Here is a 26,561-nt window from a genome sequence, read left to right as displayed (position 1 = left end):
GCCTGCATGCAAAGTTTATAGCCGGTCTGTTTAAAACACCTTTGTGAACCGGAATAGTAGTGTTTGTATTTCCGCTTAGCATGGGAATGAAATCATCATCTTTCTACACCACGTAATGGGACGAGATTATGGAAAGTCAGAAGTATCTTAACACTGAACTGTAAGTTTTGCTATTAAGAATGCCTGATAATAAACTTGATCTGAATAGGATTCCTAAGCGTGGAGTTAACTGCATGTCCGGAGCAAGCCTACAAAGCTCGGCAGAACAGTAAAAAGATGGTGTTATTTTGAGCTCCCCTCAAGTAAAAAGGACGTTGAAGTTGAATCCCAAACTCATTTTGCATTTTAACTGAGAACAGCTGCCGGGATTTCCCCCACCCCCTTTTGGAGCAGAGAGAAACATCCTGTTTCAATGAGAAAGGCTGATTAACTCTCCTGAGATGAAGGGCTTTGTTGTGATTAAGAAAATGTGCTAAAAGGGGGCCAAGAGTTGCATGAGAAAAGCAGCCTCTACAACCTAGCTAACTCAATCTGCTCTGAAAAGCCTGTTTTTGTTGTGGAAGTGAAGGGGAATAGTAATAAGGATACAAACTTGTTGGTTTTAATAGAAGCATTTGTTTTCTGTAACACACACATATTATGCCTTGTCATGTATAATCATGCATTACAAGCAGGGGTGTTTTCTTCGGTTACTGTCACCTTGCAGTCTGGAATTAACCTGACACAACCTAGTAACTCACTTGTAAAATATAACTAGACGGAGTGGGTTATGGACGGATGTGGCAACTCTTCATTAGCATGCTCCAGATGGCTTATAAGGTTTGCCTATGTGCATAGCTGATGGTATGAAGCATGTGTATATGCTGAATAGAATTATAAGGTTACAGCCAATGCTTGCAATAATAACTAATGCAACTGCTAGTGCTCTAATTTTTACAACAACTATATTCCAGAATATGCTTGCTTTACATGATTTGTTAGCAAAATAATGTATGTGTGGAAAATGCATCTCACAAATTTTGTTCACAAAATTGATGACCAGGGAAAAACTTATACAAGGGGAAAACTGCCAAAATGCAAAGATCGTACACATTCCAGCGCAGCCCTGAACTGGGATAGGCGACTTCATTTTGCAATATCTTTATTACAAAGGAAAGCATTCAATTTTTTTAAATAAAAGGGTGGAATGAAGGGGAACAGTAATAAGGATACAAACTTGTTGGTTTTAATAGAAACATTTGCTTTCTGTAACACACATATATTATGTCTTGTATTTGTAACGTATATGCTTGCATGCTGTAAGTGCCTTTTGTTCCCTGCAACTGACTTCCTGTGGTGCAGTTATTAGGATCTGTAAAATATCTGGCAAAGGTCAAAATGTGTGATCCTTGCCATTTGAACTCTTATCAATCTGCAATCTATGGGCATAGAATTTATCCCGGAATGGAGCTGTAAAAGTGACACCTTTGATATGTCCCCCTTCTGCCTAAGAACTATCTCACTTTTGATCTGTGCCCTTCACAACAGGGGGCCAAATGGCCAATCCTGGGAACAGAGGAGAGAGATAATGCTGATAAGGCTAGTGAGGAATATTGTAAAGCCAGGACGTTATTCTATGATGTCTCTAACTGTATAAAAAGGAGCTACACCTTCTCTGAAGGTAGTTGTTCCCTGCATATCCTTGGGGTATGTTGGGAACAACTGACCATCATGTCTTTAAACTTTGATCAAAGATTAAATGCTGATAGTTATTCAAGCCTCCTTTTAAGTCTCCTGTTTGGCTTATTGTGACTTGAGTGTGTTCTCAAACTTCTATGGGTCTCAGTGTATTCTCAAACCTTACAGAAGAATGCTTACAGGCTAAACTCTTTTCTCCTCTGATATACTGAAAAAGCAGATCCTGCAGAGTTAGAAAAGCATGTTTCCTCTCTCTCCCTGTGCAAGACGACTTTGTTTCCCTCTAATTGAGCTCCAGGGGAGGGAACCCAGGAATCGCATGATAAAGCAGCTCCCCCCACCCTTCCCAACCTATCCAGTCCGATCTGCTGTTGTTAAGGCCAAACACATGCGGCTTAGAAGCAAGCAGCAGCCCAATAACAAAGAAATAAAAACCTGTTTCAGTAAATCGAAACAAATTCCCAGTCTTACTCCTTAAATCCTTGGTCCCCAACCCCCGGTCCGCGGACCGGTGCCGGGCCGCGGAGTACCTGGCACCGGGCCGCGCAGCGGCCGGGGGCCATGATCACTGCAGCTGGGCGCCGTGGCTCTCCTGCTGCGCCAGCCGCTCCTCTTCCAGCCGCTCGCCCAGCGCGCAAAGCTCCCGGCAGCGGCGCCACAGCTCCTCGAGGCGCCGGCGGCTCTCCTGCTGCGCCAGCCGCTCCTCTTCCAGCCGCTCGCCCAGCGCGCAAAGCTCCCGGCAGCGGCACCACAGCTCCTCGAGGCGCCGGCGGCTCTCCTGGTTCTGCGCGCGCAGCTTGCGCAGGTCCTGTTGGCCCAGGCAGCCCCCTTCCAGCTCCTGCAGCGCCCACAACTCAGCCTCGTATCGCTCCAGGCTCTGCGCGCAGCTCCAGCTCAGCACCAGCGCGTAGTCGGAGGCCAGCTGCCGCTTCTCGGAGCGCCCGGCTTGTGCGCTTCCTGCAGCCCTTCGTGCTCGGCCAGGAGCTGCTCCAGCAGCGCCTCCAGAGCGGCGCAGTCGGCCCACAGCCCCTCCAGCTGCTGCTGCCGCCGGGCCAGCTCGGGCTCCAGGCGGCGGAGACGCAGCTCTCCAAGTTGCGCGCTCAGCCTCTCCAAGCTCTCCAACTCGTGGCGCAGCGCGTCCCGCTCCAGCTCGCCTTGAGGTGATCTCAAAAAATAAGCTAGGTTGGATATGACTGGGATAAGATTTCCAGATGTTGACTTGGCTCAAGTCCTTTTTCTTGCTGAATGAAAACTCCTGCATCATGGTTGTATGTAGGATGTATTTAGAAAAATTCTAAATAGTAGTAGGCTGGCTTGAATGCACTTACTAAGAAAGGATTCACAGTGAATTCAATGAATAACATTTTTGGGTGATCATCAATCTGATGGGAGCTATATATCTATTGCAGCATTTACCTGCAAATTTAAAGGAAGTCCAGAAAGCAATTGCAATCTATTTGGCATATATTTACAAATACATATTGAAAATAATGCAACATCTAACATTTTCTGATCATGGTGCTGTCATTGGTGTACTATCCTGGTAATTAAAAATGGTGTTAAAATTAAAAACATTTTTTTGGGGGGGAGGGCAAGCTGATGTTTTGCAACAATCAATGTGTCGTCGCGAACAACGCCCCCCCACCCCTGCGCACGCTCAGCGGGCCACGGTAAAATTATCACAGGCTGACTGGTCCGCGGCGATAAAAAGGTTGGGGACCACTGCCTTAAATGTTAAAGCCTCATGGAAAGGTCTCCATGGAAACGGAATTTGAATAAGTAAGAGGTTAGCTAGCCCAGATCCGACCTCTCAAGTCCTTTGAACTTTATTGATAAGTTGTCCTGCCAATGAGGGGCAATGAAGAGCCCCAACTATCCCAGCTTACTGTGTGTGTGCAAAGCCATCTGGCAGTCAAAGGGCCACAAGGCAGATGCAGTCCAGCTGAAGGGCCTGCAAGTTATGATCTCGCTGTTTTGTTTTGTGATTATTGCTTATGGATTCTTGGGAAAAGGCACAATTCCTTTAGGAGGTACCAAGCTAGCAAGGTCCAAGATGAGTTCCGAGTCCGGGTAAAGACCCTTAGGAATTAAAAAACTGGAGAGTTAGTTACAAACCTCCAGCGGAATGATGCTAGAAATCCATTAAGAAGCTCGGCAGCGCCTCCTTCCCTGCCTTCCAGAACTGCTGGAATTACAATTTCCAGAATCTCGAGATCACAGATGATCCTTTTGTGAGTATTTTTAAGTCCAGGGGATTCGGAAGGCAGCAGATTTATTTATCTATTTATTTACTCAGGCACAAGATAACAAGAATAAGAATAAACATGAAAAAGAACATAGGAAATGGGTACAAATAAATGGGGAAAGTAGGACAGGGACCTTAGACACCCTGGTGTGCTTATGCATGCCCCTACTTATTTATTTAGTTTGTCACTCATGTACAAGATAACAGGAATAAGATTAAACATGAATAAGAATCCAGAAAATGGGTACAAATAAATGGGGACAGTAGGCGCGCTGGTGCACTTATGCACGTCCCTATGTACATAAAAAAATAAATGTATTTTTTTAAAATGATTTAATTTAATAATATTTTTTAAAAAAAATAAAAAGCTCTAGATGACGAGATACTTTATGCCTAAGCTTTGATGAGAGTTGTACTTTTCAGATATGAGGCATATTATTTCGACAGGTGTATATCCATTTCGGTTATAGAAGGCGACTGAAGGGGGCATATTTGATTCAGAAAAGGACTGAAAACGCAAAAGATATTACTGATAACAGTTACAATTTCAGTGCAGCAATAGTTACTGAATAAATTGATAGAGTTCTCCAAGGAAGTGCCTGGATAGTATTCAACAATATTGGTATTATTGCTAAATCTGCTATATTTTTATTAAGATTATTGTGATGATTATTTATGTCCGCTAAGAATTAGTGGGAAACTTCCCATCCCTGCAAAAGTGTGTGTTTGTCTGAGTCATGAAATGGTGGATATAAAAAGATTTGAAAGTTTCTTATTCTAACCAAGTTCTGAAGTGAGACTATTAAATTAAATGTTCACTGTGTTTCTTTGATTATGAAAATGGATAGCAGAAGTCTTTATTTAATTTTGCAGGTTTATGTTGTAATTCTGAAATGCAAACTGTACATTTCTTAGGCTTAATGTATTCATCCTAATATGTATTATTTAAAAGTGTCAGCTTTTGTGAATTTGTAGCTTAGGATATTAACAGAAATGTGTGACTGGAAATAAGTGATCAATAGGGCTGTTTATGAAAGAAGGTTTTAGTCCTTTGCTATTTTGTTTTAGCATAAGGTGACCAGATTTTCAGATTGGTAAAGAGGGACACCTTTGCCGGGGGGGGGGGGGGGGGGGGCCTTGATTAAAAATTTTATACGGAGCAACAAAAATTTTCATACAACGCAAAAATAGTATTGTAATTTTTTTTTATTTCAACATAACTGCAATTTACAAATATAAATTGTAACTGTTGCCAAACAAAATCAAAACACATCAAAATTTTGATCACGTGACCATGAGGATACTGCAACGGTCGCTAAGTGTGAAAATGGTTGCCAAGTGTGAAAAATGGTCATCAGTCACTTTTTTCAATGCCATTGTAACTTTGGTCACTATACCACCTTTCTTGCCACAGTTCTTAAGTGAATAACTGCAGCTGGTATTTTGTATTTTGGATAGAATCTTTTTTAAAATAGTCTAAGACAATTTAAAAAAAGATTCTATCCAAAATACAAAATACCAGCTGCAGTTATTCACTTAAGAACTGTGGCAAGAAAGGTGGTATAGTGGGCTTAGTGACCAAAGTTACAACATGCTTCTGGGCTGGAAGGTATAAATCATAAAGCAATGCAGATATTTCAGTATCAGTAACATTTCAATTTCTGTATTTTAATTTAGATTATTTAAAATATAAATACACTACTGTAATTCATATAGAGGACACACCTCAATATATCAGGACCATGAAGTAGTACTTTTTCTCAGTAATTTGTTATGAAAATTATGTTTGTAATTTGTATATTATGTCTCCCAATAGTAAAAGATCAAAGAAGCCATGGAAAACCAGTATAATTCGAATTGCACCCCAACTTGCAATGGAATTTCAACTCATGATGACAAAATCAGTTCTTTGGTGGCTGAAAATCATGGTCAGAGAATCCTAACCATACTACAAAGCTTCAGAGCTCAAAACTTATTTTTTGACTTTACAATACTTGTAAAAGATGAAGCAATTCCCTGCCATCGTTGTGTACTAGCAGCATGTAGTGACTTTTTCAGGTAAATGTATTTCGAACTTGGTTCTTTTGCTACTGTATGTTGTTAAAGTTGATTAAAAACCATAGTTGGCGCCAATGCAATTCAAATTGTAGAATTCTTTGATACTGACTTATACAAATTACCATATTTTTGGGAGTATAAGACGCACCTAGCTTTTGGGGAGCAAAACAAGGGAAAAATATGTTCCTCTGCTGCCAGCAATTTGCCTCCTTGCAACAAACAGCAAACATACAGACAATATACACTGTTTGTAGTGTTATTTCAGACTATACTTGTACAGATGCTGTTAAAATTGATGTGCTTTCTGGAAGTATACTTATTCTCTGCTATTTAAAACAATAGCGCTGGGCCTCTTCAGATCAAGCATTTATTTTAAAAAGCTTCTTCATTTTGTTAAGTTGTGTAGAATAATAATAAAGCAGTCTTTAAAAAATAAGTCTAAAAATTTGAACATTCTATAGGCATTTATAGTTGTTGACTTACCTCCTTGCAGCAAACAGCCTGATTAGCACAAGAAAAAATATCTGCCTCTGCCTCCCAGCAATTTGTCTTGTGGAGCAAACAGCAAGTTTCACTTTCAATTTCTCAACAGCTGTTTCAGACTGCAGGGATTGCTATAGCCCATTGAAGCCTGGCAAGCTCCCCCCCCCCTTTGCTGCAAAGAGGTAAATTGCTGGGAGACAGAGGCCAAAGGGTTGGCACCCGTGGGTGGGTGGGGCTACATTCAGTGTATAAAACACACCCAAATTTTCACCCTATTTATGGGGGGGGGGGGAAGGTGCATCTTATACTCCAAAAATACAGTACATAAAGTTGCATAGTTATATAAAAATCAATAATTCAGTCAGTTAGTTGAAAAATTGCAGAGATTTTAAAAGTATCTGTTCATTTTCTGCAATCGTATTCCAGTCTATTTAGAAGCCCCATTGAATTCAAAGATTCTTCCTATATATGCCTGTAGAGGATTGTGCCTTTGTTGTTAACATAACATGATGCTTATACTACATAAAATCAGGAAGTACAATATGTATACTGAGAATGGTACTGATTATCTCATTTGAGTTCTGAGGTTTTTTTTCTGATTGAATTGTATGGATATTGGTGATGATGACAAAACATGTTAATTTTCTACATTTTAATTACAGGGCCATGTTTGAAGTTAACATGAAAGAAAGAGATGGTGGGAGTGTTATGATAAGCAATTTAACACCCAAGGCAGTGAAGGCTTTTCTAGATTATGCTTATACTGGAAAAACTGAGATAACAAGTGATAATGTGGAAATGTTCTTTCAGCTGTCCTCCTTTCTTCAAGTTTCACTTCTTTCAAAAGCTTGCAGCGACTTTCTAATTAAGAATATCGATCTTGTTAACTGTTTGCAACTCTTATCCATTTCTGAAAGTTATGGCTCCACCAAGCTGTTTGAGCGTACCCTTGAGTATGCCCAGCTCCATTTTTCCTTGCTTCTCCAATCAAATGATTTCTTGGAAATGAATTTTGAGATACTGCAAAAATGCATAGAAGCTGATGAGTTGAATGTACCAGATGAAGAATCTGTGTTGAAAGCTGTCTTTTGGTGGATGAAACATGACTTAGAAACAAGGCATAAATATCTTCCTCATTTGATGAAAAAGATCAGGTTACATCAGTTACCTGAAAAGACATTGCAAGATATTTTGCACTCTGAGGAACAGTTACTTAAAACCACAAATTGCTTAGCGGTAATCAAGGAAGCAATTCAAAATGTACAGTGTTTCAGTGGGCTTTTCCCAGATCCCCGCCCATCAACTACCGAAAAATACATACTGGTTCATAAAACTGGAGAAAATAAAGTTAAACATACATTTTGCTATAATATTAAAACTGATCAGTGGAAAGAACTGATACAAATAAATATATTCGATCTACCTGGATCAAGTTTATCTAGTTATGGTGAAAAAATATTCATAACTGGTGGGTGTAAAGGTAACTGTTTCCGGACTATTAGACTTCATATTGGTGAAACGTTTCACGATGCCACAGATCAAACTTGGTGTTATTGCCCAGCAAATGATAGCTTCTCATTAGTATCTGCCATGAAGAAGCCAAGGACAATGCATACATCTGTTGTGATTTTAAATTGTTTGTATGTAATAGGAGGGAAGACGAGGGCATCTCAGTATATCAAAAGCCTTTTGGATGTTGAAGCATATAATCCCCTTACTAGAGAGTGGAAATCTATGAGTCCATTACCAAGGGGCATCTACTATCCAGAAGCAAGTGCCTGTCACAGTGTAATATATGTGCTTGGTTCTGAAATTGAAGTCACAGATGCCTTTAATCCATCTCTTGATTGCTTTTTTAAATATAATGCTGTAACAGATCAGTGGTCTGAGTTAGTAGCAGAATTTGGGCAATTCTTTCATGCAACCTTAATCAAAGCTATTCCAGTGAACTGCACCTTATACATTTGTGATCTTTCCACTTACAAAGTTTATAGCTTTTGTCCAGAAACCTGTGTCTGGAAAGGAGAAGGCTCTTTTGAGTGTGCTGGTTTTAATGCAGGGGCAGTTGGAATAGAAGATAAAATATACATTCTGGGTGGAGATTATGCTCCTGATGAAATAACTGATGAAGTACAGGTCTATCATAGCAGTAGATCTGAATGGGAAGAAGTTGCACCTATGCCAAAGGCCCTTACTGAGTTTCATTGTCAGGTGATTCAGTTCAATAAATTCAGGGATCCATGGTGTCAAAAGCAATGTGATACAAATGATTATACATAAGAATCTAATTTCTCAAATGTATTTGCTCCTTATTTATTTTGCCGCCTATCTTAGCCATTGTGATTTTAAGATAGCCAAATATTAGGATGTCAATCTACCAAAACATATTTCCTTTTCATTTTTATTGAATGGGGATTGGTAATTCCTCTGTAGTTAATGCGTTAAGACACATCTTTTGAGTGTGGTTGGCCTGTGTTTAGTAGTAATTTATTAATAAATTATTGAATGTATATGCCAACATAGCTGGCTACTTTTGACCTTGAGAGTACTTTCTAAAATAATGGGGGGGGGGGGGATTTAAAAATTACACTAGACAACTTGTAATTATCCCAACTTCTATAAATTTATTTAAAATGGCATCCATAAGGTGAATACATTTTAGATTACTAATTTCAGGAATTAAAAAATCAATATTATGGTATAAAAGTGCACATGTATGTGTTTGTGTATTAATGATTCAGACTCTTATTAGTGGGAAAAAACCTTACACCCTTTAACATACAAATTCAGGAGTTGTATTCCATGCATCACATACTTTTCCTTTCTTTGCAGCTATAAAACTGCATTTTTTCCAAATAAAATCACAACTGTTAATATATTTCATAACCTGTTTTTTTACTTTTTGTTTACATTAATAACTTCTGCAGCAATTTCCTATTGAGGCAGCAGTCATAATTTGAAAACCCATCTCAGATTTTTAATCCCAGAGTTTATTCCTAAATGAATATGCACTTGAAGGATTTTTCATGTTAAATCTAAATAAGAAAATTCAATTTTGGTGCAAAAGAAACACTGATTTATTACAAGTTCTTTCCTATGTACCACTAAGTTGTTTTTCCAATATAATCAAGGCAGGAATATTTCATCATAATTGTAATTACTGAATTTCAACATATTTTCTCTTTTATTGCTATCAAATACTGTTAAAGTTTCACTAAATCATTGCTGTTTATTTCAAATATTAGTATAAATTGCAGTTCAATTTCTTTCAGGGAAAGTGATTGAATAATTGAACTTTATTTTTATCCTATATGCTAGGTCATTCTTCCTTAAATTATATAGTCATTATAACATGAACCATGGATTGTCAATTCTCCATGCTGCTCATGTACTGTTCATTCCATCTGCTGAAAATAAGTAGGATTATACCATACATTGTATAAAGGAGAAATATCATTTGTTCTTGGACTCCTTATTCTTATACGTGATGTTGAATAAGTGCTGTTGACTCCTGTTGGATATACTTCTGAGAAAACATCTTTCAAGGAATCAAGCACAACAAAATAATTTAGGAATCAAGATAGAAACCATAAGAATGTGATAATAAGGAGTGTTATATTAAATAGCTCCCTAGAATTTGGATTTGTCACATAGGTTATTTGGTTTTTTTCCCCATGACATCAAAAAAGACTGGAAAATTTTACCAGTTTTAAAGTAGTAGTTAAATAGTAGTGGAATTATAGCTCAAAAGGACAAAAACAAGGTCACATATTTTGCACAAGCAATTGGTCTTGATGGCTATAGTATATGCTAATGAATTGCATGTGAATAAATATCTTATTTGCACTAAGAATATATAACCATATATCAATTATACAATTATTGTATGGTCAATAAAGATATGGCATGATGTAATGAATATTAGTGTAAAGTATATAGCTTCTTGAGTAATCTACTACCATAATCAATCAGTATCAGCATTCAAATGTAACATTCAAATGTAATTATTTTACATATTACTTTATACCCAAAGTGCCCCCCAACTTTTTGGGCACCAGGGACCTGTTCCACGGAGATATGTTTTTCCACAGACTGTGTGTGTGTGAGAGAGAGAGACAGCGAGAGATATTTTGTGTGCTGCCTGCATCCCACAGGGGGTTTCTGGCATGCCACAGATGGATGCAAGTCTACAGACTGGGGCTTTAGGACCCCTGCTTTATACTGCTGAAGCAAATATAACCAGAAAATGAAACAAATGATGAACCAAAGCCTGTTTTGTAACTCTACTATCTGAGCAAATAATATCCTAACAAAGCAAAATGACAACATGGATTTTACTATTTTAAAAATCTTGAATAACTGATATTTAAAAAGAAAATATCTATTGTTGAATGTGACATAGCAATTTTTTTGTACAGAAAAATGGTTAATAGTTATAATCTCCATTGAAGTAGCCTTACAAATGCATTGTAGTATAATGAAAGATAGTTATAGTTTACAGTTAAATTATAAATAAGATTTCACGGATGAGATCTTGACCTAAAATTAATTTTCTTCTGCGGTGACTACTAAATACAAGAGATTAACAATGGAAAAACAACCAGATTTAGAGATGTTAACGGGTTGTTGTTGTTTATTGGGAAGTTGCCAAGAAAGGCAAAAATGAATACATTGGAAAGATACATTTCAAAACTCCTGTGTAAATTGTGTGAAAAATTTTTTTTTATGTTTATGTCACGAATTTAGTTTTGCATTTTGTACCTTTCTTAAAACAATTGAAACAACATAATTGATATTTTAGCTCAATATGTTGGGAGTTTTGTGAGATTTAACATTTATCTGAATATTAGTGATGAAGAGCACTGGAATGTTCATTCATTTCCATAATAAAAGCACTAACCTAATTTGATCCAATATGTTGTACTGAGTTTACACTTGTGTGCTGAGAAATTACATCCATATACCTTGCATTATCATTGTAACGCACATTGTACAAGTGGTCCTCACTTAGCAACCACCCGCCATCACTAAGAAACACAAACGGTGATCAAGCTGTTGGATGCTGCAACTGTCCTAAGTGTGGGGCAGTTGCCAAGCCCCAAATCACAATCACCATGGGGGTGCTGCAGTGGTCCAGATTATCAAGAGCTGGTTGTAAATTGCCATTTGTTCGCTGCTGCCACAACTTTATATGGTCATTGAACATGTAGTAGGCAAGCACTGCTGTAAGGCAGAGCATGGAAATGAAATCAAGTCAGCAAATGAGCTCCGTTAACTTGAAGCATGGTGCACCAAGTCCCAAAGGGGCTTTTTCAAGAGGCAACTGGACTTTTTTGTTCTTTGAAGACGTTTTGCTTCTCATCCAAGAAGCTGCTTCAGCTCCATTCTCCACCATCCAGTCAGAGCTGAAGCTTCTTGGATGAGAAGCGAAACGTCTTCAAGTCAGTTGCCTCTTGAAAAAACGCCCTCGGGACAACCATGACCTGGACGACTAAGAATCTGCACAGAAGTTTAGTGCACAGAGTATGTGGGGTTTTGGCTCATAAAAGGTTCTAAACCATATTATTTGTTTGGGCTTAGTTCTTGGGGTTTGTGAACCACAGTTTACAGGTAGTTTACATGAATTGCGAGAATGCGAACAAGCGGTTTCCTCAGGTAAGCATCTCTAAAACTTCTTCCTAAATAGAAAGGCGGGAAAGAAAAAGCAAACGACGACCGGCTTCTGACCTTTTTTTCTCTCTCCAGCCAATGAGAGCGGCCCTTCTGGATGACACGCAGCTCTCGCGCCCAATAAGTCAGGCGCCTGGATGGAGAGGCGTAAAGGAGGGGGGTGGGAACCGTGGAAAAGGAGGCGGAGGAAAACGCTGAGCAAAGTTGCGTGCGTTGAAGGGGAAAAGAGGCGGGCCGGAGGGAGGCGGTTGGGGCTTGCAGAGGGAGCGCGCGAGCTGACGAGCCGGGCGGCTCGGCCCAATCGGCGCGCCGCTTCGACCGGTGAGTGACGGGCGGGCTCGTCAGCGGCGAGGGGGGTGGGTCAAAAGGCCGGCGTTCGAAGGGGGAGCGTTTGCGCGCAGGTGAGGAGCTCTTGCGCTACTGAGGGAGGGTAGAAAGGAAAGGAAGGGGAGGAGCCGCGTCGGCCTGTGGGGAGCGGGGTAGCTCTAGGCTTGGTGGTGGTGTTGAAGTGGCGCCTTCCTTAACCCCCCCTCCCCATCTTTGCTTTGCTCGCCGCTGTTATTTCCCCCCCCCCCGGTGGGCTCCCCTTCCCTTCCGACCCCCGACATTCCCGTTAAAGGAGTCGCTTGGATGGAGGAAGGAGGCCGGTGCGTGCCCCCTATCCCGATCAGCGCCGTGCAGGATGCTGATGCTCCCTTCCCTCCTATTCTGAAGTGTTTCCACCCGCTCTACTTCAAGAGGAAGGGGGGACGCCTTCGCCCCCCCCCTCTTTACCATTCCCTCAGATTTGTGCTTTAAAGGCGGGAAGAACGGGCACAAATTCTGAGGCGGTAGACTGGACCGTACCATTTAAGGTGTGGGGGGGATGCTGGAAAATGTATTTCTGGCCAGGTTTATTCTGGTATATTAGGTATTGATAAAACTACAGTGGCCAAGTGGCTATTAAGACAGAACCAGGGCGCCTCTTGAGGTGTTTTGCTCGCTTATTAAGGTAGCAAACGGGGCCAAACTAGGAGCTGCTTGACCTTTTTTTGATCTCCCTAAAGCCATGGCTTCCCAAATAAGCTGCCCGCAATTATGGTCAGTTTTTAAATGATGGCTTGTGAGTTTTGGTGGCTTTCTTCACCAAGCCAGAGTTAAATAGCAGAACAACCTACTGCTGTAAGCACCCAATCTTTGAGTTTGGCGGCTTCACTTCTTACCCTATTTCTCTGAAAATAAGACCTCCCTGGATAATAAGCCCAAGTCGGGCTTTTGAGGTCATGCGCTAAAATAAGTCCTCCCTGAAAATATTGCAACACAGCAGCAGCCATGAGGTGACCACGCTCGCTGCCTCTTGCATCTCAAAAATAATAAGACCTCCCCGAAAATAAGTCCAAGTGCTTATTTCAGGGGTCAAAAGAAAATAGGACCCTGTCTTATTTTCAGGGAAACGCAGTAATCCTTGTGTTTCAGATGGTAAGCTTGGAAGATATTGCTATGAGATCCAGTTGTTTGGAATGTGCTTAACATGACTTAGCATTTTATGATTTCAATGCTAGTCTAAATGGCCAGTTGAGTATATATGAATCATTTGAACAAGACGATTTATCTTAAACATCCTTTACTGTTCTCTTCATTTCCTAGCTTTTTTTTTTTTTTTTTTTTTGCACAGCAGTATGATGCTATGGTCTTTGCAGTTATAAGGAATAATGCCTGCAAAAAGGTAAAACTACACTACCACCCTCCATTCCAAAAAATAAATCTACTTAAGATTTTAATGTAGGTTTTGATTTTCTGAGCATTTGCTCAGAACCTTTCCAGTCTAGATTCATCTTCTAGGCATCTAGATCAAGGCAATCTGAAATTGAATACAAGATTGATCTACAAAATATTTTCCCCAAACTATAAGTTCCTTGAGAGATTTATAATTTTTATTTAGCTTTGTTTTCATAGCTATATTGAAGACAGAAGAAAAATGGTTAGCATTTTAATAGTGCTCAAGCGCATTAATAGATTTAAATAACCTAGAGGTTATGATTGGATTTTGCAATCGGAGAAAAATAGCAAACAACAATAGTAGATAATATTCATTAATGTAAAATGTGTTCCTGAAAAGGAGATTTTAAAATATTTACAGAATATTAAATTCAAAATTAGCTGTTGCTGTGCAAGAAATTATGTAGATAGTGAAGTTGTGGGTAGCTATTAATCACTGATGCGCGTATCAAAGGGGGAGATAAAATAAGTGTTTAAAGATAAGATGTAGCAACAGTTTTTCTTCATTTTGATAATGAGGAATGCATTGTCAACAACAGCAATTCACAAATATTTTGCAATGATAGGATGAAGCCAAAGTAAATAGAGTTCATTTTCATCTTGATTGGATACCCAAGTAAAGCAAAGTGTAAACTATACATTTAGAATTAAAAGATGATGAATTTAGGAATTTTTGTATAGACCAAAACTACAAGTCTATTACTTTTCTACATTTAAATGTGTTCTTCAGTTCCAGTCTTTTTCATGTTGAGTTTTTGGTTTGTTAGCTAAAGAAGAAAATTGGTGACATTGCTTTTAAGTAACTTACCTGTATTTGTCAATCCACTGACCATTCCAAGTTCTAGAAGAGAATCCATTTCTATCTTTTATCTACTCTTAACTAAAAAACAACACAAGCATTAAAAAAGGCTATTGAAATTAATGCAATTTATTATTTGTTTGTATCCAACCATTGTTTTTACAAAAAACTCAAGGTGGCAAACATATCCAACATACCTTCCTCCTGTTTATGCACAACAAGAAGTCTATGAGATGAGTTGCGCTGACAATGACTGGCCCAAAGTCACCCAGCTAGCTTTCATGGCTAAGGCGGGACTAGAACTCACAGTTTGCCGCATTGTAGCTTGATGCATTAACCAGCGGATAAATAAGTAGATCAAATAATTAATACTTCAAAGGACATCTGATGAAATTTAGGTATTGTGACACACATCCTTAGAAAGTCTTTACACAGAATCATAAGTCTTGAAGTTGCTTTCCTGGTCTTTTTTTCAATACTCTGAGTGATGGTAAATGACAGAACACTGGTGAAATGAGAAACAGCATCTTTGCATATGAGGCTGATTTTTTTCATTTGGTCTCTGATTTGTTTCTTCTTTTTAAAACTGGTCTAATTTCATTTAATACCATTATTGGACTGGATGAAGGAAAGTTTGCCCATATCATCCCAGACACAATTGTGGGATGAAAAGTAGAAGAACTATTTAAAAGTGAATTGCCTAGAGCAAGTTTTTGTTTGTTTTGTTTTTTCAGACTAATTTTGAGACAATAGAAAAGTGAACGCTTCATTTTCATTGACTGTGAATCAGATATTGTGTTATAGAATAGAACTCAGATTTTAAATTTATTTAGTTAATATTTGGTATTAATAAACCAAGTATAATTTTTCCCAAAGGAAATAATTAAATATTTGTTCTATATTTGTTCTAGGATAGAAAGTCCATTGTTACCTTACTGTAATTTATACATTCTTGGCTTAGAAAAAAATATAAGTTCAGTCTCGTAGAAAGAATTGAAATTTAATTTTTCAGATTTTAATCATAAACCCATAATATCAATAGATGTGAAAATGTTTTATTTTTATATTTAAAAACAATAACCTTTATAATTTTTTATATAAAAACCATCAGGTTGGAAAGGAAAATGAGAAAATGCATGAATGTCTAGTTCTATTTTTTTTCCAGAATGAGTAATTAGCAATAGCAATAGCAGTAGACTTATATACCGCTTCATAGGCCTTTCAGGCCTCTCTAAGCGGTTTACAGAGAGTCAGCATATTGCCCCCAACAATCTGGGTCCTCATTTTACCCACCTCGGAAGGATGGAAGGCTGAGTCAACCCTGAGCCGGTGAGATTTGAACCGCTGACCTGCTGATCTAGCAGTAGCCTGCAGTGCTGCATTTAACCACTGTGCCACCTTGGCTCTTTGGTATGCACTTAGGCCATTGGATATGGTGCCACACAAATGTGATTTTAACCAATATATTTTAGATACATATTTTAGATCAGTCTATTGTCACATATGGTATATCGTAGTAGAATGAAAGTACTTTTAAAAATAGCTTCAGAATCAGGCCAACAAACTATCTGACCTGGTATAGATTGCTTTAGGTTTAAGAACTGCAAATGGTTCTTTTTTCTTTTAGTTTCTTGGGTCACTCTGATCAGACTTTGGCAGAGGCTAAAAATTGACAAGATAGTGTTTTTCCATTTTAGACAAAAGTACTTTAGTAAATTTAGAAGAAAAGAGAAATCCCATGTGTATAATACGTCTTGCTCCCTTTGTGTTAATTCATCCTCTACCCAATGTAACATTTTGGGAATCAAAAAGTTTCCGACGACGATCCTTTCTTGAGTAATGTTCAATATAATGCTTCTCAGAAGCCCAGAATGAAAGCAATTGTTTCATTTCCATTATCCATATTAAACTTATATATTAATAATGTTCATAATCCATTTTTTCAAACAATCTAAAACAAAGGACATAGCATAATTATATGTAAGAAAATAATGCAGGTTGTAAACTCTGATTTATGTATGTCTTTAAAAAAAACCACCATTCTGGTTTGGATAGTTAGAAATAGTGCCCATTTGTGCCTAATATTTTTCTGCTTTGCTTACGCATTTGTGTTCAATCCTGAAATGTGTAAGCTGTTCTTATACTACCCAACCTATTTTTGTTCTTTTGCTAAGAAAATTGAAATTTTCAAATATTAGTTATATTTAAAATGTGCAGTCTTAGTTGTTAAAAATGAAGCTGCTAACAGAAGAACTCACATTATCAAGACTAGAGATAATATGCTAACATAAAACAAGTGCTTGTCAAAGCTATTGAAAGAGCAGCTAAATATGTACTATCTTGGAATGATAAAGAAAAAGTGTAGTATTTAAACCCCAGAGCACAATTCTATAAATAGGTTATCTTTTCTACATGCTGAGAGCATATGGCTTCATTCTAGTTTACAATAAAGAGACAATTCTACCCAAGCTGTGTCAGAGCCTTCTGCCAAATAAACTAATTTCTAAATAAGGTGGTTAAATGTCAAGAGAGTTGAAATGTATTGCCAAGTGTGGTGTAAAACCTGAAAATTGGTCTTTCAGGCCCATTTATTGTCATCCTAAGGTTGTGATGCTGAAATTTATCAGAACTAAATAATGAAACCCAGTGAAGCTTTTCTATATGTTTTGTAAGAAAAAAATTAAGATAGTTTATTCAGCCTTGGATAGTTGGTATTCTTATATATTGGTAAACATGCTCAAATCCAAAGCAGGACCAACAGCACTTTTAGTGGCCCAGAAGGTTAAATAAATTTGTCTATGGATTGAAAAGGTTGATTGCCCCTTATTTTAAAAAGTAGTTTCTTTTCAGAACAGAAAAATACTATTGTTACTTCAAAAGTATAAATGGACTTATTTGCTGATTGAAGTTTTTCCTGACATGGATTTGATATCCTATGGTTAGAATATTCTATGGTTACTTAAGTGATCCTGAAAAACTAAATTATTGAAGTCATATTAACTTATACAGTAAGCAATAATAACTGCTCCAATAAATTGGCCTTCATAAATTAATGAACAAATTCTGTTTAAAATCACGTGGTCAGATCGTTTCCAGAATTTAGTTTTATTAGAGCTATTCTGGAGATAGTAATATGATATTTGGTTATTAAAAATTGTCAGTATTAAACTACAAATTAGAATTTTCAATTCTTAGTTATGTTTGCCAATAAAGTTTTAAGGAAGCATCTGATATTGCATACAATATTTTTGTTCTAAAGTTTGCTAACAAATGCCTGAAAACAATACTTTTAAAAACGTTTTTGTTTTGGTCTTTCAAAGAAAGTATGTCATATAAAATTAATTATTGACATCATTAAAATACATTTTTCCAATAAATTAAGGCTCCCTTCATAACAATTATTTAATGGTTCTCATTTTTGAATCAAAGTTCTTTTGATTAAATATATTATCTGTGTACTTGAACATTTAAATTGATTCCTGCTACTCATATTTAAAGGGAGAAATCTAAAAGTTGAAATAAAAACTTGTTACAGTATGCTTAAGCAAATAGAATTCCAGGATGATTAAAGATTAATTCCTTTACTGCAGAAAGAAGTACATTGAAAGCTGGAAAAGATGAAACAACTGAAAAGGAAAAGGAAAAGCAATTTCAGTGTTCAGGAGACCCAAACATTACTTAAAGAAATCCGAAAAAGAAGAGAGGTGCTTTTTTCCAAACAGCTAAATACAACTATTAACGAGATGAAGCGGAAGGCTTGGGAAGAAATTGCAGAATGTGTGAATGCTGTAGGTGAAGGAGAACAAAGGACTGGGACAGAAGTCAAAAGGCGATACCTTGACTGGAGGGCCCTTATGAAACGAAAGCGACTGAATACTAACATAAAGTTGGTTGGAGCTGGCTTTCATCTCCCTTCATCTGATCTGGATGATTCTCTCAATGAAGATATTGATGAGAAAATAGGTTTTCCCAATGAATCTAATTTTGAATGGCAAAATATCACAGACTTCAGAGAAGCAGGGGGATCATTAACTGAAGTGAAAGTAGAAGAAGAAGAGGAAGATCCACAAAGTTTTGAAGTAGGTACTTCTTCTATAGTACATCTCCAAACCTGGTATTTTAACAAAGAGGTATAGACTTTTTAATCCCCTATAAATACAATTTGTTTAACGTGAAATCTATATTAATTATTCTGTTTATGTACAAAGTTTGAAAGAACATTTTAAAAGATATTAATATTTTACAGTTATGGACCTTTTATATTCACAAACTCATCAAATACTTAGCCCATGAACATGTGGCTCAAAGCAAAATAAAACATCTGGGGTGCATTTTTTAACTGAAAGAAACTACCGTAAATCCAATTACTTATAATCTTATTTGACCATAAGCCTCACTAATTCCAATTTTTTAATGCAAATAGTAAAGATTATGCTGTGGTCCGAACAAGAGCTATTTTGGTTTAGTGACAAGACACCAGGCTAAAAACCAGGAGACTAAGTTCTAGTCCCACTTTAGTTTTGAAAGCTGGCTGGGTGATTGGATCAATCATACACTCTCAGCCAAGATGTCTGGCTTGGGTGACAAATCAGTCAGTTAATTCCTGTCATAACCAATGGATCACTCAGTTAATAGGGAAAGAAGGGAAGCAAACCCTGTCCTAGTGTGAAAAGCTTTTAGGAGGGAAAAAAATGCTATTATCCAAGCAAACAGTATGTGTCTTCCATATGTATTTTTAACTTTTTTAAATAGCTAGTTTTACATAATAGATTGTAAATACTCTTGCAAACAGAATTGAAAAATCGAGGATGTCCTCTGATTATACACATAAAACATGTGAACTATCTTAAAATTTTAATAGTTCTGGAATTCTTTACTAAGCCAAATCTTTGTATCTATCATAAAATATTTGGAGAAAGAAGCCAAATTAACCTAAAATTATCGTAATCCTCTATGCCGCTAAACTCATTTGGAGTATTTTTATAAAATGCTGAGCTTGCAATTTTCTACATATTTCTTCTGCGATTCAATTAGCTGCTTTATTTGCAGGAGAGCTATCATGATCTAGAATGTGGATTCATTGGATGTCCATGTTTTCTAAAAACTTGGCATGTTTTCTTTGTTTATTACAACTTTTTCCAATGTGATTTTTTTAAACATTCTTTCAGTGTGTGATCCAACTTTTCCTAACATTAATGGGGAATTTGCTAGTGGTATAGATTGCCAATTTTACAGATATTTTGACTCTGCTGCCTTACAAGCTGCTTGAATTTTATCCCTTCGGTCTCTATTAAAACTTTTGGTATTGGGGAGTGATTAGGTCCTCAGTACATACCTGTTTCAGCATGTGTTTTATAATGTTTATTATGTGATCAATCTGTATCAACAACTATGAACAACAACAACTATGAAATCTCTTAAATCCTTATTACCCAGCAGCTGTAGTAATTTCTGCATTGGAAGTGAATAATTGATATTTGCTGAATAAATGTATGATTCACTTGACTCATTTTTATAAAAAGTCCTTTCTCTTTTGAAAATGACTTAAAGCTGCCTAATTGATGTAGGCATATCTAGGATTAAACTGTCTCATTGAACTGTTATTTTTAATTGGACATTTCATTCATCAAATTTTATTGCTTGATGTAGTGCTCTGACAGGGATTTTTTCCCCTGTGGCTTGGTCTCTGCTAAACAAATGGCTACAGTGTGTGTACAGTGACATGGTGATATTAACAGAGGAGGCAGAGCTGAACAGGTTATGTACTTTTGTTTACAAGGTGTTATGAGGTACATGTAGTTAATACTTTTAGTGTAACATTTTTTGATGCCTACTTTCTGCTCTTGATTATATCAACAGTTCTTCCATGTTAACATAGAAAATATTTGTGGCTGTAAATGAGGAATTGTAGATCTACTTTATTTAGAGTGATAGAAATATCTGTTTAGCTTTATACACTAAAATTTCTAATTAATTTCCTTAGTTTCCTATTGAGGAAGAAGAGGAGATTTTGTCCTCGGTTTTGCCCGATTCCAAAAAGGAAAGTGACCTTCCCGATTTCACCCATATTGAAGAATTTGGAAATCTAAGTTCTGCTCAAGCTAGACTGGCTTATGAAGATTCCCACTTGCTGATTAGCTTGGAGAAGCAGAAGCTAGAGCTGGAAAAACAACGCCTGGATATTGAAGCGGAACGACTGCAAGTTGAGAAGGAGCGTCTGCACATTGAAAAGGAGCGGTTGAGGCACATTGATCTGGAACATGAGAGGCTTCAGCTGGAAAAAGAGCGGCTACAAATTGAGCGGGAGAAACTGAGGCTTGAAGCTCAGCATGGTGAAAAACCTATCTTGGAGAATGATCCAAACCAGGCAGAAAAGCCTGTCCTACAACCTTTGGATTTAGAAACAGAAAAACTGAAAATTGAGAAAGAGCGTTTGCAGCTTGAAAAGGAAAGGCTGCAATTCCTGAAGTTTGAATCAGAAAAGCTGCAAATTGAAAAAGAACGCTTGCAAGTGGAGAAAGAACGGCTTCGAATTCAGAGAGAAGGGCATTTGCAGTGAACTTGGAAGAAATCATTACCAACATTGTGTTCTGTTGTTTGTACTTTAAAAAAAATCAGAATTGTATTTTGGTTTTATTAAAAGTGTTGAATAGTCTGGTCTTCAAATCATTTCACTACCAGTGTTATCACTTTGCTACTGTGGTAATTACACTTTGAGAATACTTTTGTTTTGGCCATAATTGAGCATTGATGTATTCTTTTTTTTTAAAAAAAAGCTGGGAATTGATGCTCAGTAAGTTGTTGTGCCTGCTGTATAAATAGAATCTATTTGTGAAATTACATTTTGGTGAAACAGAAGAAGTGTGAATAACCTCTTGTATTCTCTGTTGTGAAACTTTACATCCACATTAAGAATCAAGCTTGGCTGTGTCTCGTCATTTTGAGAGGGTTCTAAATCCATAGGAACCTTTAATGTAAATTTGTGTCTGAGCTGAAGAAGTGAGTTTGAAATAGGCCTTCCACAATAAAGTTAACCTCAAAAGTTATGCCTTTAATGTAAGGCATGTTCTTAAAAGAGATTAAGGCCAGAGATTAAAGCACTTAATGTTTTTGTTCTCCGTATATTTGTAAAAAAAAAAAAGTTTCAAGTGTATTACAAGAGATGTCATTTTTATGTCTAAGCTTGACCAAACCTACAGCTTCGATATATAATTTTGGAAGCCAGTTTGATATTCAAGTATTTGAGTTGGAATATATTTCTTGGGATTTACATAGATTATTTGGATTTATCAGTTTATTTACATCCCTATGTAATTATTTTTATTTTGCAAATAAAGTGTTATTTTATTATTGAAAGAAGTGTGATTTCATAATGTGAAATAAAATGGTCTGATGTAGATTAATTTATTCCTTATGAGCTATTTTTTAAAAAAATAAAGAATGAACACTGAATCTTAATTGTATAAAAAATGATCTGCCTGATTTTTAGTAATATTGGCTTGTAAACAATACATAGTCTTGCAATGGAGAATGCACAGCAGACTTCACTCTAAATTCAAAATTCAAGTGAGAGTCACATGATCCTAGAATTTTGTTGGGACAAAGACTGGAATTCCAAATAGTTATGCTTGTGTGAGTTAAAAATCCAGCATTCATCAGCCAAACATATCACATGGATTGATTTCACTGTATATAAACTGTGCACTCTGAGAACAATGAAATATAAATAATAATCCTTCCTGCAATATTTTCACCATTATTTTTTCCCTGATTCTTTTCAGAAGCTGAATTTTTCACAATAAAAACATGCAAAATAAAACTGGTCTGTATAAACAGATGCAACTTAGTTTTGTTTCAGCAACTGAATTATAATACAGGCAAATGAGGGGGATTAGGCATGAGAGAATTTGTAGTTTTGAAAATACTATCAAATTGACCTTACCTAATTCACACATTATTTATTACAAATACTGTTACCTTGCCACAAAGAAAGTAACTCTGTCTTACAGTGCATATAAAAAAATATGACTGCAATTGCAACACCATTCAAAGCTGGACAAAGGCCCCTCTGGCAATAGCTTCTTCCTGCTTATCAAACAGGAAACATGAATCCAGAGACGCCAATCCTTGATATATGGGTTAAAACTAGAGGAAAAAAATAGGCAATGGGGAGTGAGGAATTTGCGGTTCATTGACACATCAAGGTGTTTTTCAGAGATAGCATCCAAGGATGTTTTCAGATTAATTTACATAATGTGAATATCTTCTATACTAGTCATCCTTCAAGTCTAAACTTCCTCAAACTATGCTTTGATCTCTAAAAGGGCAACACAATTCTTTATTCTTAAAATGATAATGCAAAACTATGATGTCATAAGGCAGTTTGATCATTTTAACCCATATCCTTGTACACTTGAAGCATTTACATCGAATTCCATAATAACCGGTAGTCTTTGACTTATGACCACAATTGAGTCCAAAATTTCTGTTGCTAAGAGCGACAGTTGTTCAGAGAGCTTTGATCCATTTTATGTCTTTTTTTTTTTTTTTTGCAACAGGTGTTAAGTAAATCACTGCACTTAGCAACATGGGTGCAAAGTGATTCTGGCTTTCTCATTGACTTTGCTTGTCGGAAGTTTTCAAAAGATGGTCATGCAACCATGGGGCATGGCAGACAATCTTCATAAATATGAGCCAGTTGCTCATATTTATCATAGGTCACTTTTTAAGTATTAAGTATTTAATAAATTTATAGGCCGCCCAATCCCGAAGGACTCCGGGCGGCTAACAGAAATACATTTTTTAAAAATATAGAATTAAAAAAAACAACAGTGCTGTTGTAACTTTGACATGGCTTTTCCTAATGAAATACTTCCTCCTGAAACAGCATTTCCAGTCTTCCTTTTAACATTTTGAATGTTAATGTTTAATGCTTAAGATGTACTTTCTACAGTTTACGTTAAGTGATTAATCCAAAAAAGACATTGACAGTATATTAATTCAACAAATAGCTCTACCTAACATGCAGAACTCAGGAATTAAGAGAGAAAGAGGCTGTCTGTCCCAGGGTTTAAATTTTATGTCTTTTCCTTTGAGTAAATAATTTAGCCCTGATACATATTTTTTCGAAAGATAGTGGTTTTATTATTTGTTTTGTTTGTTTGTTTATATATACAAATTTATTTGCTGCCCATTTCATGACAAAAGACTCTGGGTTGCTTATAGCAGAAATATTGAAAAACTTTAAATCATCTATTGTATATATATAAAAAAACCCAAACCCCCACAGTAGATAAAAAACATAGAAAATCATGGACACAAGATGGCAAAGAAGAAATCCAGACACACAGGGATGGGGAGGTGGGGTTGAATTTAATTAACCAACCACTTCCAGTATGAAGTGCTCCCATTGGGTCCCCAAGCCATCTGCCAAGCCATGTCTTAAGGGTCTTATGAAAAGCCAGGGGGGTTAAGATGTTCCAGAGAGCAGGAGCCACAGGAGAGAAGGCTCTTCTCCTGGAACCTGCCAGCCAAAATTTCTTGATTGACGGTATCTGCAGTGTGCACCCCCTTCCAGTGTGAGTGGGGTGGACCAGTCCCATTGGAGTGAGATGATCCCTCAAGTAGGCTGTAGCAATGCCACGCAGGGCTTTAAAGGTGATGACCAACACCTTGAATTGCACCCGGAAGCAAACTGGCAAACAGTTATCTTAGTTACTTTGTTGAAAAGAAGCCATATTATATTTTCCAATGAAGGGAAAAAAAACCTTGCCGCTGATCTGTGGAATAAGAACATGTTAACAAGTAGCATGGCTATCCTAGTCCTATTACATCTGGACTTCGAAAATCCAGCTAACATCAAAAATATTGGTGAGAACCCTTATAGAAAATATTATGGAATTTACAGAAAACATTGCGGACAAAGAAAGATATATTAGCAATAGACTTCATTTTATGTTCATATTATTCATCAACTGTTTTATTGATTTTTTTATCCTGCCTTTATTAATTTTATTAAAAACTCAAGGCAGTGAACATACCTAACACTCCTTCTTCCTGTTTTCCCCACAACAACCCTGTAAGGTTGGTTGGGCTGAGAGAGAGTGACTGGCCCCAGTTCACCAAGCCGGCTTGCATGCTTAAGGCAGGAGTAGCACTCATAGCTTCCTGGTTTCTAGCCCAGTACCTTAACCATTAGACCACACTGACTGTAATAATATATGATTTTTTATCATTTATAATGCAATTTTCCATTGCTTGAGTGACATACTGTACCAATGCTCTTGGAACTGTGCATATGTATTTGTTTGCTTATCATAATTATACGCCATTCACTGGCCAGAGTCAAAGAACAGAGATAACATTACTACTAATTCTAGGCAACAATTTGTGAAGCATGTACTGTATACCAAAATATATGTTTGTAAAATTAGCATAGCAAGCCCATTTTGAAAGAAAATGCAATGTATCAAAAATGTCCCCACAATTATGACTATCAGACATAGGTTTCTAGAATCTATTGACATGCTCTAGGACAGGGGTGTCAAACTCAATTTCATTGAGGGCCGCATCAGGGTTGGGTTTGACCTCATGAGCCAGGACGGGCATGGCAAGCTTGACATCACTCATGTTGGGGGCACCTGTGGCGGCCCGAGTGCTTTGCCAGTGAAAAGGGGCTCCCGAGCTCTGTTTTCTGCTGCGATGGTCTCCTGCAAACCTCAGCTAGTGAAAACAGAGTTCGAGGGGCCACATGCAGCCCTCCTGAGTTCCATTTTTGCTGGCAGAAGTCCCGTGGGCTGGCCTTTTGCTGTTTCCAGGGGCCAGATCTAAGCACCCTGTGAGCTGGATCTGGCCCCCTGGGCCTTGAGTTTGACATCCCTGCTCTAGGGCAAGGGTGTCAAACTTGCGGCCCATGGGGGAGATGCATCATGTACTGGCCACGCCAGAGGTGGGTTCCTACCAGTTCGCACCAGTTCGGTAGAACCGGTTCGTCAAATCTACCAAACCGGTTAGAAGAGGTTACACCAGAAAGCAGGCCACACCTACAGAAGAGGTTCCAAAAATTTTTGAAACCCACCACTGACACACACACACACACACAAACACACTCACACAGAGAGAGAAAGAGAAAGAGAAAGAAAGGAAGAAAGAAAAAAAGAAAAAAGAAAGAAAAAGTGAGAGAGAGATGAAAGAAAAAAAGGAAAAAGGGACAGAGAGACAAAAGGAAGGAAAGAGAGAGAGAGAGAGAAAACACATGGCCGGCAAGCCACTCCCACAAAGGAGGCCACACCCACAGAGTAGGTTCAAAAAAATTTTTGAAACCCACCACTGGGCCACGCCCACCCTTGGTTTAGCAAAGGGGAAAAAAGTCACAATGTCACTTGACAACATGAGTTTGACACCACTGCTCTAGGGGCTAGAACAAGCACATACTTCTTAAAAGGCTGCAAAATACAGTAATTCTAATACAGCGGTTGATATTGAGAGGTCAGCTGTGATATTGAAGGTAAAAACAGACACCAAAGATCATTGTTCTTTGAATGTTCTTATTCACTGAATGTGCTAGTCAATGATTATGTATCAACTTCCAAAGAAATCAGTTGTTGTTTTAATGTAACTCAAAGCAACTCTGTATTTTTCTCTGCACTGCCTCATCCAGTGATGGCAGATTTTGAAATTACAACAGGGCGCACAATGGGAATGTCAGGTGGATAAGATAAACCTAGCAAACACAAATTAGGAAGGCAACTGATGCTACAGTTGTCATGATAGAGGGAAATGTTTTGATGGGAACTTTTCCCAGAAGCAACTCTGAGAGATGGCTGAGAGAAATGAAATCACTAGGAATACTGTCAACTTCAAACATTTATG

General features: G+C 37.5%; 2 protein-coding genes across 4 annotated transcripts; both read left to right on the top strand.

Annotated features, from left to right (window-relative positions):
- The first annotated feature begins 54 nt into the window (after nt 1-54).
- Nucleotides 55-11,312, top strand: KBTBD3 (kelch repeat and BTB domain containing 3). The gene is made up of 3 exons (XM_032219235.1): nt 55-160; nt 5,739-5,980; nt 7,126-11,312. The coding sequence occupies exons 2-3, from the start codon at nt 5,757-5,759 to the stop codon at nt 8,741-8,743; spliced, it is 1,842 nt and encodes a 613-aa protein (XP_032075126.1). The 5' UTR covers nt 55-160; nt 5,739-5,756; the 3' UTR covers nt 8,744-11,312.
- A 1,055-nt stretch (nt 11,313-12,367) lies between these two features.
- Nucleotides 12,368-21,345, top strand: MSANTD4 (Myb/SANT DNA binding domain containing 4 with coiled-coils). 3 transcript variants are annotated; one of them, XM_032220304.1, is made up of 3 exons: nt 12,368-12,454; nt 18,281-18,769; nt 20,674-21,345. In XM_032220304.1, the coding sequence occupies exons 2-3, from the start codon at nt 18,308-18,310 to the stop codon at nt 21,247-21,249; spliced, it is 1,038 nt and encodes a 345-aa protein (XP_032076195.1). In that variant the 5' UTR covers nt 12,368-12,454; nt 18,281-18,307; the 3' UTR covers nt 21,250-21,345. The 3 variants fall into 3 exon arrangements, with proteins under 3 accessions (XP_032076195.1, XP_032076196.1, XP_032076194.1); XM_032220305.1 differs by lacking the exon at nt 12,368-12,454 and adding an exon at nt 12,480-12,534; XM_032220303.1 differs by lacking the exon at nt 12,368-12,454 and adding an exon at nt 13,495-13,838.
- The last annotated feature ends 5,216 nt before the right edge of the window (nt 21,346-26,561 follow it).

Source organism: Thamnophis elegans, chromosome 6, assembly GCF_009769535.1.
Source record: "Thamnophis elegans isolate rThaEle1 chromosome 6, rThaEle1.pri, whole genome shotgun sequence".
Taxonomy (NCBI): domain Eukaryota; kingdom Metazoa; phylum Chordata; class Lepidosauria; order Squamata; family Colubridae; genus Thamnophis; species Thamnophis elegans.
The sequence above is the reverse complement of the archived record's forward strand: the minus strand, read 5'-3'. Positions and strand labels throughout refer to the sequence as shown.

Coding starts and splice junctions, on each gene's coding strand:
- KBTBD3 (XM_032219235.1), top strand. CDS start 5,757: ATGGAAAACCAGTATAATTCGAATTGCACCCCAACTTGCAATGGAATT. Junction 5,981..7,125: donor GCATGTAGTGACTTTTTCAG/GTAAATGTATTT, acceptor TTTTAATTACAG/GGCCATGTTTGAAGTTAACA.
- MSANTD4 (XM_032220304.1), top strand. CDS start 18,308: ATGAAACAACTGAAAAGGAAAAGGAAAAGCAATTTCAGTGTTCAGGAG. Junction 18,770..20,673: donor AAGATCCACAAAGTTTTGAA/GTAGGTACTTCT, acceptor TAATTTCCTTAG/TTTCCTATTGAGGAAGAAGA.